Raw genomic sequence first — 18,680 nt, forward strand, 5'->3', positions numbered from 1 at the left:
GTGTTTTACCTGAAGTTATTTGTGGGTTTTTCCTTGCATCCCAAACAATTTTTCTGGCAGGTGTGGCTGAAATACCAGTTAGTCTACCTAAGCATGGTTTGGCTATGACAGAACCCTTAATTTTCCACTTGTTAATTAGAGTTTGAACATTTCTGCTTGGCATTCTCAATTCCTTGGATACTTTCTTATACCCCGTTCCTGTTTTATAGAGTTCAACTACCGGTACCTTTTCCCCAGATCCTTTGACATTTCTTTTGCTTTCCCCATGACTCCAAAAAACATCAGTGCAGCACTGGATGAAAGATGGAAGTGTATGTCAGGAGACCAGAAACTCATTGACTTTTATACACAAAAATGGTACTTTTTTTACACAAATTTGTCATAATTCAGAATGTTTTTTGTCAGATCAGCTATTTTATTTGAATTGCACAAATTGTTTAAAAATTAGCGTTACACAGGAGTTAAAAAAAAATAGTTTCAAAAAGCAGGGCTGTGGCGTCGGAGTTGAGGAGTCTGAGCCATTTTGGTTACCTGGAGTTGGAGTCGGTGGTTCTATGAACTGAGGAGTCCGATAATTTTTGTACCAACTCCACAGCCCTGTCAAAAAGACACCTTCTCTAAACATGCAGTTCAGCCTCCTGCATGAAAGAGGCTGCAGGGTCTTATTTAGGCAGAACCCCTACTATGAAGTGGAAAAAAAAATTCTACCTGTAACAACCAGTCGGGTATTCTAACCTCTACTGTAAAAGTAACGGATGGGCCTTGATTGCATTCTGTGAAAGCTTACAACAGATGTGTCGCCCCTTATTTAGGCAGCCTAGTAATTCTGTATTTTGGATTGCATCACTCTTGTGCTGAATGTTCAGCTTAACATTTTGCAGTTGTGTAGAATCACATGAATTCCATTTAGTTCGGTTTCCCTTCATCTTTACAACTTTTCTGATAAGCTTCCATCCAGCCCAGTCCAGCCACTGTGTCACCTAGAAGAAAATGCAATAGGCCTTGCTTAGAACCGGCTTCTGATTCTTTTCACAAAGGTTCTGTTTGCAGGTACAGTACTTATTAAAAGGAGCCAGAGGTGTGAGACCTAAGGAAGCTGCCATATCAATTTCTGTTTAAACAATACCAGTTGCCTGGCGGTCCTGCTGATCTTTCTGGTCAGTAGGGTCTAAATCACACACCTTAAACAAGCATGCAGCTAATCTTGTCAGATTTGTCATAGGTCATCTGACCTGCATGCTTGTTCAGGGTCTATGGCTTAAAGAGAATCTGTATTGTTAAAATCGCACAAAAGTAAACATACCAGTGTGTTAGGGGACATCTCCTATTACCCTCTGTCACAATTTCGCCACTCCTCGCCGCATTAAAAGTGGTTAAAAACAGTTTTAAAAAGTTTGTTTATAAACAAACAAAATGGCCACCAAAACAGGAAGTAGGTTGATGTACAGTATGTCCACACATAGAAAATACATCCATACACAAGCAGGCTGTATACACCCTTCCTTTTGAATCTCAAGAGATCATTTGTGTGTTTCTTTCCCCCTGCAGCTATCTTCCACTGAAGTGTCAGGCTGTTTCTTACTGCAGAGTGCAGACAGCTCTGCCTGTATGTAATTCCTCAGTATGTGAAAGCCCAGCCAGCTCAGAGGAGGATTTATCCAGCTTGTAAAAGATAATAGAGCAGAGAGAAGCTGCACTAATCTAAATAACACACAGGCAGTGTGCAGAGAGGGGCCTGGAGGGGGGAGATGCATCACAGAACCACAACACTGAAGAACTTGGCAGCCTTACAGACACAGGCTGACAAGTCTGACAAGAGAAAGATAAGTTGATTTATTACAGAGATGGTGATAGTAGAACGTGCTGCAGTAAGCCAGAGGACATTAGAATAGATTTTGGAACTTGTAGGATGGAAGAAAACCGGATGAAATTTTTGTTACGGAGTCTCTTTAAAGAGAATCTGTATTGTTAAAATCGCACAAAAGTAAACATACCAGTGCGTTAGGGGACATCTCCTATTACCCTCTGTCACAATTTCACCGCTCCCCGCCGCATTAAAAGTAGTCAAAAACTGTTTTAAAAAGTTTGTTTATAAACAAACAAAATGGCCACCAAAACAGGAAGTAGGTTGATGTACAGCATGTCCACACATAGAAAATACATCCATACACAAGCAGGCTGTATACAGCCTTACTTCTGAATCTCAAGAGATCACTTGTGTGTGTTTACCTTCTGTCCCCAGCTTCTCTCATGCACTGAACATTACAGGCTTCCTGCAGACAGCTCTGCCTATGTCGTTAATTCCTTAGTATGTGACAGACCAGCTCCTTTCACAGCCTCCAGAGGAGGATTTTTATCCAGCTCTCTTCTATCACTGATAAGATAGCAGAGAAGCTGCTGGCTTATGTAAATAAAACACACACTGGAGTGTGCATAGAGGAACAGTTCAACACTGAAGAACTTGGCAGCCTTCCAGACACAGGCCGACAAGTCTGACAGGGGAAAGATACATTGATTTATTACAGAGATGGTTATAGTAGAAAGAGCTGCAGCAAGCCAGATCACATTAGAATAGGTTTAGGAACTTGTAGGATGGTAGAAAAAACGTTGTAATTTTTGTTACAGAGTCACTTTAAAGTATTCGAGGCAGAGAATTAGCAGGACAGCCAGGAAATGTGCATTATTTAAAAACAAACATGTCAGCCTCCATATCGCTCTCGCTTTGGGTTCCGTTTAACATCTTGAGCCCCAGAGGTTTATTCCCCCCTAATTACCAGGCCATTATTTACTATTTGAGCAATAAACCGTTAAGTGACAGTCATTCAGCTTAGCAACCAAATTAATTTTATCTCCTTTTCTTCTCACAAATAGTTTTTTTTTGTGGTATTTGATTGCTGCTGCTGTTTTTATTTTTTATGAATTAAATATGACCGAAATTTTTTGCAATATTTCTCTTATCCCTCCTCCCCCTCATACATACATAGACATATGCCTATGGTAGGGATATAAATACTTTAATGTTTAACCATTTAAGCCGCCTGGACGTGATTGTCATGTCCAAGCGGCTGATGTAGTGCCCCTTGCGATCACGCACGTATACACGCGCACACATGTTGCCACCCCATTAGCCTGGAGATCAATGAATTGGGAACATTTTTCCCATTCATTGATCTAAGTCCCCGGTAGAAAGACCGACCTTTCTGATTAAAAAAAGTTTCCCATCCTCCCTATACTTCCTGGAAGCAAGCACTTGGCTTAAAAAAAAAACTCACTGCGGCCATCTAGTGGCCAAATAGTAAAACTACATCTACATACATTTTTTACAAAAATAAACACACATTATTACATTTAAAATTAACGGTTTACCTCCCACACCAAAAATTACCCAAATAAATTTAAAGGGTGTGAACTTTTTTAATATGCATGTGAAGAGGGTATATTACGAACATTTTTTAAATTATAAGCTTGTAAATAGTGATGGATGCAAAACTGAAAACATCCACCTTTATTTCCAAATAAAATATTGGCGCCATACATTGTGATAGGGACATAATTTAAATGGTGTAATAACCGGGACAAATGGGCAAATAAAATATGTGGGTTTTAGTTATGGTAGCATGTATTATTTTAAAGCTATAATGGCCCGAAAATGGAGAAATAATGAATTTTTTTCCATTTTTTTTCTTAATATTTCTCTTAAAATGCATTTATAAAAAAATAATTCTTAGCAAAATGTACCACCCAAAGAAAGCCTAATTGGTGGTGGAAAAAACAAGATATAGCTCAATTCATTGTGATAATTAGTGATAGTTATTGGCAAATGAATGGGAGGTGAAAATTGCTCATATGCATAAGTTGAAAAATACCCGCAGGCTGAAATGGTTAATTACAAAAAAAAACCAGCATGCCAGCGCTGATCAGTAGCTTCCAGGCTAATCGGCGGGGCCTGCTGTGTAGACCGATGGGAGCTCATGGGAGCGCAAGCTCCTGTCACGGAGGAACGAGAGCCACTGCCCCACCGCCATTCAGCGTTAGGCGGTCGGGAAGCGGTAAACACCATATTTTAAAACCAAGGTCCATTTTTTTTTATTTAGTGGTGTACAATGTGGAGGGAGTTTAGGTTTTTACTACTGCCGGGCAATTTCCTTCACTTATAGGAACAGCAGGAGTCTTTCCAGCAGGACCTTTTTACCTGCCAGAAGTCTCAGCACCTCCATGAAAACCAGCCTGATTGCATGGCAGTGTTTGCGATGCGGATGGCTATTTTGTGATTGGGTCCTCAGAAATAGGAGCACTGACTAAGGTAACTTTCATCATTTGCAAAAAGTAAATGGCAGCTGCCATTAAATGACAGCTGATTCTGGATCAATGGCCACGGAGGTGGTGAAAAGAGTTACTGCGTCTTATAGTCCAAATGCAGGGAGTTCCTGACTTGTGAACACCTGCCAATATGAACCTCCAACCTGCCGCAATGTTGGGGGACACCCTGTGCTGTGCCCATGCAGAGGAGGACACAGGCGGACACAAAGGGGCATAGAGGAGGACAGAGGGACACACAATAGGTACAAAGGGGGCATAATTCACAAGCTGCCCCTTAGATGCACGAGGGTTAGTATATTTTTTTCCCCTAGGTGCGTCTTATAGTCCGAGAAATATGGTAAATGTTTTTTAAAGGACAACTGTAGTGAGAGGAATATGGAGGCTGCCCTATCTATTTCCTTTTTAACCCTCTGGGGGATAATCCCGAGCTGAGCTCGGGGTAAGCCGCCACAGAGGATTTCTCAGGCCCTGGTGGGCCGATTTGCATAATTTTTTTGTTGTTGCACGCAGCTAGCACTTTGCTAGCTGCATGTATATACCGATTGCCGCCGCTCCACGCTGATTCGCCGCTACCTGCTGTGCCGCGCCGCTCCCCCCCCCCCCCCAAGACCCCGTGCGCAGCCTGGCCAATCAGTGCCAGGCAGCGCTGAGGGGTGGATCGGGACTCCCTCTGACGTCACGACGTCGTTGACATCATCCCGATTATCGCCATGGCGACGGGGGAAGCCAAACAGGAAATCCCGTTCTGAACGGGATTGCCTGTTTGCTTTGATTGCCGGAGGCGATCGGAGGGGGTGAAGGGATGCCGCTGCACAGCGGCTATCATGTAGCTAGCACTAGGCTAGCTACATGATTAAAAAAAATCATAATTTTTAAAAAATGTGCTGCGCCGCCCCCTGGCGATATTATTGTATCCCCCAGGAGGTTAACAATACCAGTTGCCTGGCAGACCTGCTGATCTATTTGGCTGCAATAGTGTCTGAATAACACCAGAAACCAGCATGCAGCTAATCTTGTCAGATCTGACACTGTCAGAAACACCTCATCTGCTGCATGCTTGTTCAGGGTCTATAGTATTACCTAAAAGGAAATAAATATGGCACCCTCCATATTCCTTTCGCTTCATTTGTCCTTTAAAGGACACCTGAAGTGAGAGGTATATAGAAGCTGCCATATTTATTTCCTGTTAAGCAATAACGGTGACCTGGCTATCCTACTGATCAATACTTTTAGCCATGGACCCTGAACAAGCAAGCAGCAGATGAGGTGTTTGACGTTATTGTAAGATCTGACAAGATTAGCTACATGCTTGTTTCTGGTGTGATTCAAACACTGCTGCACCCAAGTAGACCAGAAGGGATTGCCAGGCAACCGGTATTGCTTAAAATGAAATAAATATGGCAGCCTCCATATACATCTCACTTCAGTTGCTCTTTAAGTATGTAGAACAGGGTAGAGACGGAATGAAGTGAAGGATAGTTCAGTGACACTGTTACCTCTGCAGTTGGTGTATGGAATGTCGGCAGTACTCACCAAGTGGTTTATATTCACATCCAACAAAGCCCTGATAGCCCAACTCCTCCAGAAGGTGAAACAGATACGGGAAGTTCAGCTCGCCGGGGCTATCTGGCTCATGGCGATGAGGCACCTGCGCAATCTGCACGTGACCTGCACACAAAAATGGATGCATATTCAGCACGGCACTAGCGAGTTGTCCTGCTTCCCAAAAGAGACAGATTTAATAGACAGAGCAAAGCTGAAACAGACCTCAATCAATAAGGGGACAAATACCAGAGTAAATAGATCAGAACAATTCTAATTTGCTGTTCTTCACTTGTAAATAAGTGTGTTTTCCCGCAGAATGACACCAGGCATCTAACCACTGATGGCTCTCGCTGCCATTATCCAAGCAGAACGTATAATTACAACAACATGAAATCTGCCAGGCTGATCGGCCGCCGCTGGCAGCGGCACAAAGCAAAGTGTCTGTTCGGGGCTGAAGATGTGAATGCGAAGTGGGTGCTAATGACAAGTGTCTGTGGAACGAGGAAAAAGTCAGGTTTTATAGCGCTTTGTCAAGGGCAACACTTATGTACGGAGTGCTGGTGTTCAAATAATCTATTAAACAGCAGGTATTCCTAACACAGCACAGACATACAGATCACAGCCAGCACTACATGCTAATTGCTTCCTCCACGTCATTCAATGCTAGGTCCACTTCAGCAAGTGCTCTTTATGATAAAGAAAATGAACTATTATGTTGCTTTTTCTTTTTTCTTCATCATTAATTCAACATCCACAGCCTGATCTGCACTCCAGCAAAAACTATGGCTATGTAGCGTGGAACTGATGTCTCTCCCAAAAAAAAGAAGGGTAGGGTTCCCCAATAATAAGTTGTATTTATGTGAGGACAGAAAGTTCATGTACGCTCTACCTCCTGAGTAGTCATACCAATCGGTGCAGGATCTTGGTGGGCCAAGCCAATGTACATGTGTGGACAAAAGGAGGATCCGCAAACCAGATTTGGCTGATGTGAGGTGCGGAGCTTCTATGGGGGCCAAATTTTCCCCCTCCCTCGCCAACCTTTATATGGGTTTATATGGGTTGGTGGGAGGAGCTCCGCATCTTTGGAGATGATAACCCCTTTGCCTCCCATATCATTTGGTATGGTAGGTTTATTGATGATTTGTTGTTGGTGTGGGGGGGTCCTCCAGGCTTTCTTAGAAACTTTGAGTTATGTTAACTCCAATGATCTCAATTTGAAGTTCACTATGAACTTGAACGATTGCAAAATTGATTATTTGGACCTGACTTTGTCTGGAGACCCTTTGTCTCATATAGTCTCCACATGCACTTATCGTAAACCTACTGCAGGCAACTCCATCCTTCTCGCTAATTCCTGTCACCCTAGACACACCATTAATGCGATTCCCACAGGAGAATATACCAGAGCTGCTCGAAACTGCTCTGACCCTCGAATGTTGGAGCAGGAATGCAATAGAGTAGAGGAAAGATTGAGACAGAGAGGGTATACACATAAACAGTTGCAGTTGGGACGCCTCAGGGGGACTAGGAGACCACGATCTGAACTTTTAAACATTAGAGATCGGGAGAAGACTGGGTGTGATAATGTGACTTTTGTCACTGAGTACAGCCTGGAGTATACTGAAATTATTAACATCGTTAAAAAGTATCTTCCAGTGCTGCATTCAGATCATAAAATTAAGGATCCCAGAAAGGGGGTGCCGTTTCACAGCTAGAAAGGCACTACCCTGGGATCGATCCTCTCCCCTAGTCTTTTCCGATCTCCTTCTTCGATCCGTACCCCCACTTGGCTTGCTACTACTGGTTCCTACCCCTGTGGCTTCTCAACTTGCAACTATTGTCATTGCCACAAACGTGGCATTTCGTTATTTTCTTTCCTATTCAATCAACACTTCCCCATTAAACAGTATGCTAATTGCAACACCAAACATACCATTTATGTCATTTCCTGTACATCCTGTCAAATCCAATATGTGGGGTGTACAACTTGCAAGTTAAGCGAACGCATAGCGGAACATTATTGTGGTACTAATTGGAAAACTTTCCGGAAATCGTCAGTCTCAACATTTTGAGAATGTACACAATGGCAATTTGTCTTCATTCATCTTCTAGGGGGTAGAACGAGTAACTTCCCCTATTAGAGGGGGTGATACTCAAAAGCCATTACTTAGGCGTGAGGCCTATTGGATGCACAGATCGGGTACCCGTACTCCTTGTACCTTTAAGAGGCTTATTAGCCCTATGCAGTTAGCGTTTGTTAGGTGCATATTGGTTAGATGCGCTACCATTTAATTTCTACATGCATTATAAAAATTATGGATGAGTTCCCTTCAAAAAGACCACTCCATGCATAGCTATTTGCTTGTACATCTACAGCAGTTTTAAAAAGATGTGTGGACAGGGTTGGCTAGCTTGCTGTGACTGTCTACAACAGGGGTCAGGAACCTTTTTGGCTGAGAGAGCCATAAACGCCACATATTTTAAAATCCAATTCTGTGAGAGCCATACTATATGTTTCAAACTGGGACAGTGCGCATGCGCAGCAGAGGGCTCACGCCCCTGTTGCCATGGTGATATGTACACAGTTGATCCGCAGGGCAGCAGAAGTGTCAGATGTCAGACACATCTTCAGCTTCTCTTGATTTTTAGCAACATCAGCAATTTCCCAGACAGGATAAATACTGAGTAACAGCTTGTACAATTAGCTAGCTGACTTGGGGGTTGATTCACGTTGTAGGACGAGATTTTGGCACTTTAGCCAGAGTGGGACAATTGGAGCAGCCGTTCGTTTTGGGGTAGCGCGAGTAAGTTAGTGGTGCATGCTACAGCAGTAGCGTGCCTACTTTGAAAATTTTATTTACGCTGCCACACTAAGCTGCGCTGCTTGAGCAGTGTAGCTTAGTAAATCAACCCCTACTGATTTGTATGTGAGCCAGATGTTGCCATCAAAAGAGCCATATATGGCTCTCGAGCCATAGGTTCCCTACCCCTGGTTTACAACAAACACTCTCCAGTAAGAGAATCCAAGGGGCCGGTTTATAAAGGGGCACGCATCCTGTCCACCAAAAAAAAATGGTGGACAGGATGCGTCCGGCTGAGATCATTGCATCGTGTGACCTTTCAACGAGCCTTCAAAACACGACCATTTAGGGCTATGTTCCACTATGAAGCGTGATTGCGTTTCAAGCTAATTGGCACGAATGCGATTGAGCTACTATACTCAGTATTCGGAGCTAAATCGCATACCAAACACAGCAGGATGACGATTGCGCTTAGGACAACATTGCAACGCAATCAGATCACACCAATAAAAATGACTGCTGCCATTTCTATTAGTTTTACTGTATCCTGTGTTTTGCAATCAGAATAAGATCGCAAAACGCAAGGAAGTGGAAAAGGGCTCTGTAAGTGTACTCAGGACCAAATAAGTCTCAGGTTTTATATTTACCTGGGGCTTCCTCCAGTGCCCTTGAGGCCACTTTTACCCTCGCAGTCTCCCTGTGCTTCTCCCGTCTCCTGCTGGATGGCTGGTACTGTGGCTGAGTTGCGCCTGCCGGACTCCACCCACTCCCCAGTTGCGCATCGGGAGTGTACTGTCCAGGCAGCACATGTGCAACAAAGCCAACACAGTACCAGGCTGTCCAGTGGGAAACAGGAGTGACCTGGGGAGACGGCAAGGGTCCGAGTGGCCTCAAGGGGGCTAGAGGAAGCCCCAGGTAAGTATAAAACCTGAGACTTATTTGGTCCTGGGTACACTTACAGAGCCCTTATCCACTTCCTGGCGTTTTGCAATCTTATTCTGATTGCAAAACACAGGCTACAGTAAAACAAATAGAAATGGCAGCAGTCATTTCCATTGGTGCGATCTGATTGCGTTGCAATGTTGTCCCAAGCGTTTAAGATAGCCTACCTCCGTCCGTCCCCCTCCCCCCACTCTCTCAGCCAAACACCTATTCTGCAGCCCTACCTAGTGTGTCCTTGATCTTGAGACCCCACAAGTGACACCCTTCCCATGCACTAACTTGGACTTGAATTGCTGGGTCTCTGTAAAATCTCATGACCATGTATCTAATACCGTTTGCGTGCGTAACCTTGTGCTACATTGTATAACCCCTCTGTCCGACACCCCTGGTTAACACTGTATCCCTACTTATTGTCCAGCGCTGCGCAATATGTTGACTCTATATAAACACAATAAATAATTTTACAGATTTATAAAAAGTGTCTTTCTGCTGAAAGGACTGCCAAACTTTCCGTGCTCATAAGTTACTCAAAGGTACTTTAATTATTGCTATGCATTTATATACTGCTAACATCTTACAGAGTATATACTTGTGTTACTCACTATCCTTAAGAGGAGATCCCCATCTAATCCCTACCATAGCCATGTCTGATATCCCTACCATGGTTAAAGACAATTTTGGGAGAACCAATGTACTTCTCACATTCCTTTTGGGGTGTGGAAGGATCATGCAATCTCCATGCAAATAGTGTTCTGGACAAAATTCAAAGTTAGGTGGGGTTGTTTAAAATATATCTCTGAAACTCACCAATGAGAGGGAAATACTTATTTATATTCTGAGTCAGGTTTCCATCCATGATCTGCCAATGGAAAAGGTCCTGGTGTACAGAAAATAACAGAATACATCACCTGATTACATCCCTTGTATATCATGGTACTGTGTGCACACATCAAATTACATCTGTAACAGCAAACTGACAAACAATGCACTGTTAATTAGGCATGCCTCCTGAGGCAATATAACTATGCCCCCCAGGACTTCATGTAAAGTCCCAGGGTGTAATTATACGTACCTTGCCGTGATCGCCCACCGCACGCGCCTATGCATAAAATCCTTCCTAAAAATGCCATTTCATAGATATAAATTTATACTTGCCATCTGCATCTTCAGGTTGTCTTTTCCCACCTTTCCCAGGATTTCTGCCGCTGAAATAACAGTACAAAAGAACCATCAATAATTCATATTAGTAAACAGGCAGTGTGATCTTCACTCCATCCACGTACCATGTTGCGGGGTGTTCAGGAAGTACCGTGGGTCAGTAATACGGCAGTTGATTGGCTCTATCAGTCCCACAAGCCCTGCCTAAATAAAAAATATTGATAAGAAGATTGTGAGCAATATGCAGAAATTACAGCCTTCTAAAATCTAAATGTTCCCATACTGGTACCACTTGGTAATGTGGATCGATCGACCTTCTGATTCAATAATTTTATCAAATTGGAAGAGTCTCGGTGCTGCAACATGGCCACCCAATAGATCTTTTGATTGATCTTTGGTCAAAAGGATCAATTGGACATGCTGGAAGATCTTGGTCGAAAAAAATCTCAGTCTATGGGACGCCCAAATCCAACGCAGCTCCAGCACCCAAATAACCGGACTCACGACAGAGTGTTAAAATTATTTATTCAGTGGCTGCCATAGATGGGAACTCCCAAGTTAGGCTACCCTCTGCTGGATCTCCAGTTCACTATAATCTCAGCCCCCCATTAGTACAGCTCCAGTCCCTGTGAGAAGTCAGGAACCCAGTCGGTAAGCGCACAGGCAGTCATAGTCCCTGTCAGAAGTCAGAGCCTCTGGCAGTTCACAGGCACACCCAGTCCCTATTGGAAGTCAGATCCTGTGACCGCTTACAGGCAACCCCTGTCAGAAGTCACAGCCTGAGTCAGTGAGGTCACAGGCAGTCCCTGTCAGAAGTCACACAGCCTGAGTGATTGAGCTCACAGGCGGTCCCTGTCAGAAGTCACAGCCCGAGTCAGTGAGCTCACAGGCAGTCCCTTTTAGAAGTCACAGCCTGAGTCCATGAGCTCACAGGAAATCCCTGTCAGAAGTCACAGCCTGAGTCAGTGAGCTCACAGGAAATCCCTGTCAGAAGTCACAGCCTGAGTCAGTGAGCTCACAGGAAATCCCTGTCAGAAGTCACAGCCTGAGTCAGTGAGCTCACAGGAAATCCCTGTCAGAAGTCACAGCCTGAGTCAGTGAGCTCACAGGCAGTCCCTGTCAGAAGTCATGGCCTGAGTCAGTGAGCTCACAGGCAGTCCCTGTCAGAAGTCACGGCCTGAGTCGGTAAGCTCACAGGCAGTCACAGCCTGAGTCAGTGAGCTCACAGGCAGTCCCTGTCAGTAGTTAGTCCCCATCTGTGAGCTCCCAGGCGGTCCCTGTCAGACGTCACAGCCTCTGTCAGAAACCTCACAGGCAGTCCCTGTCAGAAGTCACAGCCTGAGTCAGTGAGCTCCCAGGCGGTCCCTGTCAGACGTCACAGCCTCTGTCAGAAACCTCACAGGCAGTCCCTGTCAGACGTCACGGCCTGAGTCAGTGAGCTCACAGGCAGTCCCTGTCAGAAGTCATGGCCTGAGTCGGTGAGCTCACAGGCAGTCTCTGTCAGAAGTCACGGCCTGAGTCAGTGAGCCCACAGGCAGTCCCTGTCAGAAGTTAGTCCCCGTCAGTGAGCTCCCAGGCGGTCCCTGTCAGACCTCACAGCCTCTGTCAGAAACCTCACCGGCAGTCCCTGTCAGAAGTCACAGCCTGAGTTAGTGAGCTCACAGGCAGTCCCTGTCAGAGGTTAGTCCCCGTCAGTGAGGTCCCTGTCAGACGTCACAGCCTCTGTCAGAAACCTCACAGGCAGTCCCATGTTACTATCAGACGTCACAGCCTCAGTTATTGAGCTCACAGGGGATCCCAGTTACAAGTCACAGCTTCTGAGGTATTTACAATTCTTTTATTCTCAAAGTCACTAATCACTCACTTCATTTAATATGTCTGCAGCATATCGGAGATTTTCAACAAATGTTTCCTCCATCTCTTTCTCAGCAGACTCTCTTTCCAGCCCAGCTGGTACTCGTCCTGCCATGAGGTGAATTCTGTGACAGAAAAGGAACTGCTGCATAATCTCTGCATTTATATATCAATGACAAGTTGCCCTAGTGCAAAACTGCAGATAGTAGCGAACATCTAGAGGAAAAGATTTTATTATTTTTACTAAAGCCAGTCAAGTGTGAGCTTTATCCTGAGGTGCCCATACATCAGATGCATGGGCAGATCCCCCAAGAGACAGATCTCTCTCTGATCTGAGAGAGATCTGTCACCTGCCCATAACCACAGGCCGATTCCCAATAGATTTCAGAATGAAATCTCTTGGGAATCGGCCTTGTGACGCTGCATCTGCCGCCTCACTGCCCTCCCTAATGTAAAATGTGCCCCGGGGGCAGTATACTTTACCTGTCCGTGTCTGCCGCTGGCTCTGGGCTCCGTCGACAATCCGCATACATGCGACCCACGTGGTTGCCACGGTATAAATGGGTGTGCGTGTCACGCCACAAACGTGCCCACCTTACGCCTGCAACCACGTGAGGTGCATGTATGCAGAAGAAGCCCGGAACCAGCGGCGGATGCGGAGAGGTAAAGTATACTGCCCCAGAGGGCACATTTTACGTTAGATGGGACAGCCCCGGGGGGTCCGTTACGTTCATCCCGATATCGCTAACAGTTACCGCCGCACCCGATTGAGCATGTCAGCCCTACATCTTGCAGCATGTCTGATCGATACATGCAACCAATTTCGGCCTGAAATTGGTTGCCTCATTGATCAGGCATGCTCTTGGCAGCACTGATTTTAATCCGATTATACTAATCAACTTGGATTGTCAATCGCCCACCAAGTCATCTGATGTTTGGCCACCTTTACAGAGGAAAATTAGAAGCAGCAATCTGATAAGATACTACATTACTGGTCTGTTGTGTAACTTTTAATCCAGTGTTCTATTACCTTCCAAATTCCCCAAATTCCATAAATATGAAACTCTCAGGACAAAGTCTACAGCCCGGGAGAATCAATAACTTGTTAACATTAACTAAAAGTTTCAAAGGCTGTTCTTTCCCCTTGCAGCTGAGCTAAAATCACGAGAAAAAAAAAAAAATCAATCCACAGGGCATCTATGGATAATAACATATCTGCATGCTTTTGCATTATCAGCTATCTAATGTTTATAAAATGTACTACAGTAAATGACCATTCAAGACAATGGGCAGAGATTAATAACCAATTCTGATCTAAGAGATTTAAGGGCTGGTTCAGACGGGCGTTTTTGTGGCGTTTAACGCAGCGTTTAAGACGCAGCGTTTTTTGGGATCTACTGCCATCCCATGCAAGTGAATAGGAGCGTTTAGAGCTGGCTTTTGCAGGCTTTCATGAAAGCCTGGCAGTAGATCCCAGCGTTGCGTCTAGTCTCAAAAGCAACATGCTGCTTTCAGAGGCAGTAAACGCGAGCAAACAATAGCAAAGACCAGAACTGCTAGCCTTGAACGCTTTTCAAAAGCTTTCAAAAGCTAGCTTTTAAAAGCTGGCGTTTGAATGCAATGCCAAGCAAAAGCTCAGCAGACGCCCGTGTGAACCAGCCCTAAGGGAGCAGACAATGCCTCACCTTCCACATAAATCATGTTCTACGAGCAGTAAGGGTGCCCATACTCAACACTGCGGGCTGATTGACTTTCTGATTCGATCAAATTTGAAAAGAATTGGTGCCGTAACATGGCCGTCCGAGTGATCTTTCAATCAATTTCCAACTGAAAAAGGTCAAAAAGATCGGGAATGCTGGAAAATCTTGGTCGCAAGATTTTGATCGGGTGTGCGGCACTAACTGTGAATTGTGATGCTAGACAGACCCCCAGCAAGTGCCCCCAAGTGTATTGGGGGGTGGCAGCAGGATTATTTCCAATAGATTTCATGCTGAAATGACAACTGAAGTGAGAGGGAATATGGAGGCTGACATATTTATTTCCTTTTAAACAATACCAGTTTCCTGGCAGACCTGCTAATCAATTTTGGATTCAGTCATGTCTGAATCAGACCAGAAACAAGCATGCAGCTTAATCTCGTCAGACTTGATAATATCAGAAACACCTGATCTGCTGCATGCTTGTTCAGGGTTTATGGCTAAAAGTATTGGATGCAGAGGATCAGCAGGATAGCCAGGCAACTGGTATTGCTTAATAGGAAATAAATATGGTAGCTCCCATATCCCTCTTGCTTCAATTGCCTTTTAAAGATTCTGATTTGTCATGCTGAGCAACTCCTCCACATATGAACCAATTTTGTTCTGTTTTTCTTGGCCTGGTTTTGATAAATCTGCCCCTATGTGCAGAGGATCAACACAACAGTCAAGAAACTAGAATAATACAGTAACAGGTCAGTAATAAATGCCTCCACAACAGGCGTTGCTAACTGGATAATATTTCAAACTTATCCAACACATTAGTTCCTATTTATTGCTATACTATTACCTTTTGCATCCCAAATCAACTGCCCATTTTACTGCTTGCTCCAGGCCTGTTCGGAACCCATCTTGTCTTCCTGGGACAGCGGCAAGTCCCAGCTCCCCGGCTTGTGTGTCCCCTGTATACAGAGATCTCAGTTAGAGGGTATCATAATGTATTCATTTTATGTACAAAAACACAAAGAAAACCACCTATTTACGCATCAGAGGTCATTTACTTGAATTCTGGCAAGTGAACACTAGCTGTCATTACAAGATGTGCACTAGTTGCCATTGTCCTCTGTGGTTGCAGACATTTTCTAGAGGAAATAGTAAATGCACTGTATACAGTATGTGTTAGTCTGCTACAAACTAAGGTTTACCAATTTGTATTCATGTTGACAAGCTGAAAGTTTTATGAGGTGAGATGTTCCAGTCCAGTTCCAATGAGCACTCAATGTGGTCATAACATATGAGTTAAAGCAGAGCTCCCCAACCATGTCCTCAAGGCCCACCAACAGTACGTTTGGCAGGAAACCACAAACATTCACAGGTAAGGTAATTAGTGTCTCAGCAGAGCTGATTAACTGCCTCTGTGGATTTCCACAAAACATGCACTGTTGGTGGGCCTTGAGGACAGGGTTGGGTAACACTGAGTTAAAGTACTCCTCCACTGGGCGTATGTATATATACTCCGCTGCTGAGCGACTGCTCACCCTGCTGCCGCTCAAATCCCCAGTCACGTAAAATACTATTCCCCGGGGCACCTAGTTTTGGCGCTTGGTGTGCACCAAAACCACCTGCTTCGTGAACTGGGGCCAAAAAAATTGAAAAAAAAAGCCCATGGTGGGCTACATTGCCACTGCTTGTTGTCCTCGGTCCCCCCATTCCCAGTGGACTTCATATTTACAGGAATTCTTTAATCAAATATGAAAGCCAAGAAGCTCCCCCTAGCGGGACTTGGAACAGCACAGGCGTAAGTTCAAAATCACACAAGCACAGAGAAAGGAAACGCTTGTTCACAATAATTTTTTTTTTTTTATGGCACATGCACAGCTTGAAACCTGCGCACTTAAATAAGACTCTGAAGTCTCAAGAAAAACATCTTTTTATTTTAAAAATGTGTGTAATATGTTTGCCCTACTTAAACCGCCGTATTCCCGCCGCTGTAATATATCTAAATCCCCCCAATCCGGGCAGCGCTTCCGTTAGAGGCAGAGCTATGAGCCGCAGCATGTCTATCAGCCCGGATCGCCGCCTCTCCCCCCGCCCCTCTGTCTTCCTTCACTGAGAGGGGCAGGGGAGAGGCGGAGATACGCGGCTGATTGACACGTAAGGAGGCAGAGCTGCGGCTCATAGCTCTGCCTCCTATAGCAGCAAAATCCACGACCAAGAAAGTCGTGGATTTTGCGGGGGAGAGGGAGGTGGGGGTTAGGGGGGGGGGATTTAAATGGATTACAGAGGCGGGAATGCGGCGGTTTAGGTAGGGCTAGCATATTAAACATTTTTTAAATAAAAAGATGTTTTTCTTGAGACTTCAGTGTCTCTTTAAGAATAGTTCTGCACCGCTGTGAGAAAATTTTGTATACTGTATGCCCTAGGTTCTCAACGTGTGGTACACGTACCCCAGGGGGTACTTCTGATGGTTCCAGGGGGTACTCTGGCTTGATATACTTAACCAAGAATAACAAATTTAGAGTTTTAGAAAATGATAAATCTTATTTAAAACAACACAAAATTAGTATTTTATCTAATTAAAAGCAATAGTAAATGCTTGAGAATTGTTTAGGACCAATTATCACGTACTACGATTAAATATATATTTGTCAAGGGGTACTTGTGATAATGTTGACTATGCTAGGGGGTACTTAGTGAGTACAGGGTTTTAAAAGGGGTACATACCAATACAATGTTGAGAAACCCTGCTGTATGCAGCTAAAGCTGCATAATACATGCTAAATGAAACACACTTGAGGCGGCCGATAACAACTGCCTCTGACGAGAATCCAGCAGCCACGCCCCCCCCCCCCCCCCCAAAAGAAAAAAGAAAATTGGCTAGTGATCCACCTGGTAGATAATTACTGATTCTGCCAAGAATACAGCATGTGTACAGCATACAGCAGCTTCCCCCCCCCCCCCCCCCAATCGGCTAGTGATCCGCCTGGCAGATCACTTCAGCTGAGATCATTGTCCTCCCCACTCTTTCGCCTCCTGCATGACGGTACACCCACTCTGCTCAATCAGAACTCTGCCCCTCTGCATAGCATCAGAACATGTCGCATACCTGCAGGCAAGCGACACATCTGTATCACTTTAGCCCTGCAGTATCAGCCAAGGGATCAGGTTCCGATCCCTACGACATGCCTCATAGGTTCTAGAAGGCTCTAGAAGCAGTGGCTGAGCTAAGGAGCTGTGGGCCCCGATGCAAGTTTTACAATGGGCCCCCCAAGCACTCAATACATAACAATTGATACAGCACACCAAAACCTGCCAATGGCAACTACAGTGTCAGAAGTGCAAGAAGGGGATGGGGAACAGCTAGTTAATGATTACCACTATTCAAAGTACAGTATCTATAGAAGTCATTATTATGAGCACAGGACCAATAGAAAGCTAATACTGCAGTTGAGGGCGGGTCCTTTAGGGACCCGATGCGGTCAAAACCTCTGCAACCCCTCTTGCTTCGCCCCTGTCTAGAAGTGTACAACTCACTTTCTTCAGGACCTAAATTTGATTCGCTCAATTTAAAAATGTATGCAATTGACACACTATTTACACAAAAGTTAAAGATCTGCATAACTATTATAATAATAAGTAGGAGGAGTTTATATCAAGAGGTATATGTAGATTTAAAAAAACACAAAACAAAAAAAACTTTTGTTCACAGAAAGAGAAATTAGAAAAACTGCAAGAGAGCACTTTTAGCTGATCGGGTCAGACAAAAACAATAAAATAGATCTAAGTAAAAAAAAAATGCAAGTGTCTGTGCATAAACATCCAGGTATAAAACAAATATAATAATAATAATAGCAAGAAGCGTTGCAGTAAGAGGCTGTGTGTCTGTATACCAGGAGGGGTGTTTAGCAGCACCAGCTGCAGCCTCTCCTCTGCCAGGGCGGCTCGGACCTCCCCGGGCTGACAGTCATAAGGCCAGGCCACCTCCACAGCCCGGAAGCCGGCTCTGGCCGCGGCTCGGATCCTCCCGGGGACATCGCTGATCTCCGGAAACAGCCACGAAACGTTCGCTGAGAAGCGAAGAGCAGGCATGGTGCTGAACGTGGGCGGGGCTGCCCAGGATGGGCGGGATTAGGAAGAACGGATTGGGTGGATATCAGATCACTGGGGATGGAGAGGGGGCGGGGCTGCCCGTGAAGGGCGGGATTATAAAGAGCTGATTGGACGGATATCAGAGAGCTGTGATGGAGAGGGGGCGGGTAAGCGGAGAGGAGGTGGGCGGGTTGAAGGAGGCGGAAGGCGTCCTGTGGATGCGTCATGTGACAGGTAACCTGTGGTGTGGAGCGCAGTAGTTTTCACAATTATTGGT

The 18,680-nt window shown here is 44.8% G+C and overlaps 1 protein-coding gene across 1 annotated transcript; it reads right to left on the reverse strand.

The window, feature by feature from the left end:
* Positions 1-394: 394 nt before the first annotated feature.
* HYI (hydroxypyruvate isomerase (putative)) lies at positions 395-18,433 on the reverse strand. Its single transcript, XM_068242516.1, has 8 exons — positions 18,205-18,433; positions 15,165-15,276; positions 12,631-12,745; positions 10,892-10,970; positions 10,764-10,813; positions 10,416-10,485; positions 5,854-5,988; positions 395-980 (listed from the first exon to the last, which is right to left on the reverse strand). Exons 1-8 carry the CDS (start codon positions 18,401-18,403, stop codon positions 907-909), a joined length of 834 nt encoding a protein of 277 aa, XP_068098617.1. The 5' UTR covers positions 18,404-18,433; the 3' UTR covers positions 395-906.
* Positions 18,434-18,680: the final 247 nt, after the last annotated feature.

The sequence above is a fragment of the Hyperolius riggenbachi genome, chromosome 6 (assembly GCF_040937935.1).
Source record: "Hyperolius riggenbachi isolate aHypRig1 chromosome 6, aHypRig1.pri, whole genome shotgun sequence".
NCBI lineage: Eukaryota > Metazoa > Chordata > Amphibia > Anura > Hyperoliidae > Hyperolius > Hyperolius riggenbachi.

Coding starts and splice junctions, on each gene's coding strand:
- HYI (XM_068242516.1), bottom strand. CDS start 18,403: ATGCCTGCTCTTCGCTTCTCAGCGAACGTTTCGTGGCTGTTTCCGGAG. Junction 15,277..18,204: donor GCTGCTAAACACCCCTCCTG/GTATACAGACAC, acceptor CTCTGTATACAG/GGGACACACAAGCCGGGGAG. Junction 10,971..12,630: donor CTGCAGACATATTAAATGAA/GTGAGTGATTAG, acceptor TTTTTTATTTAG/GCAGGGCTTGTGGGACTGAT.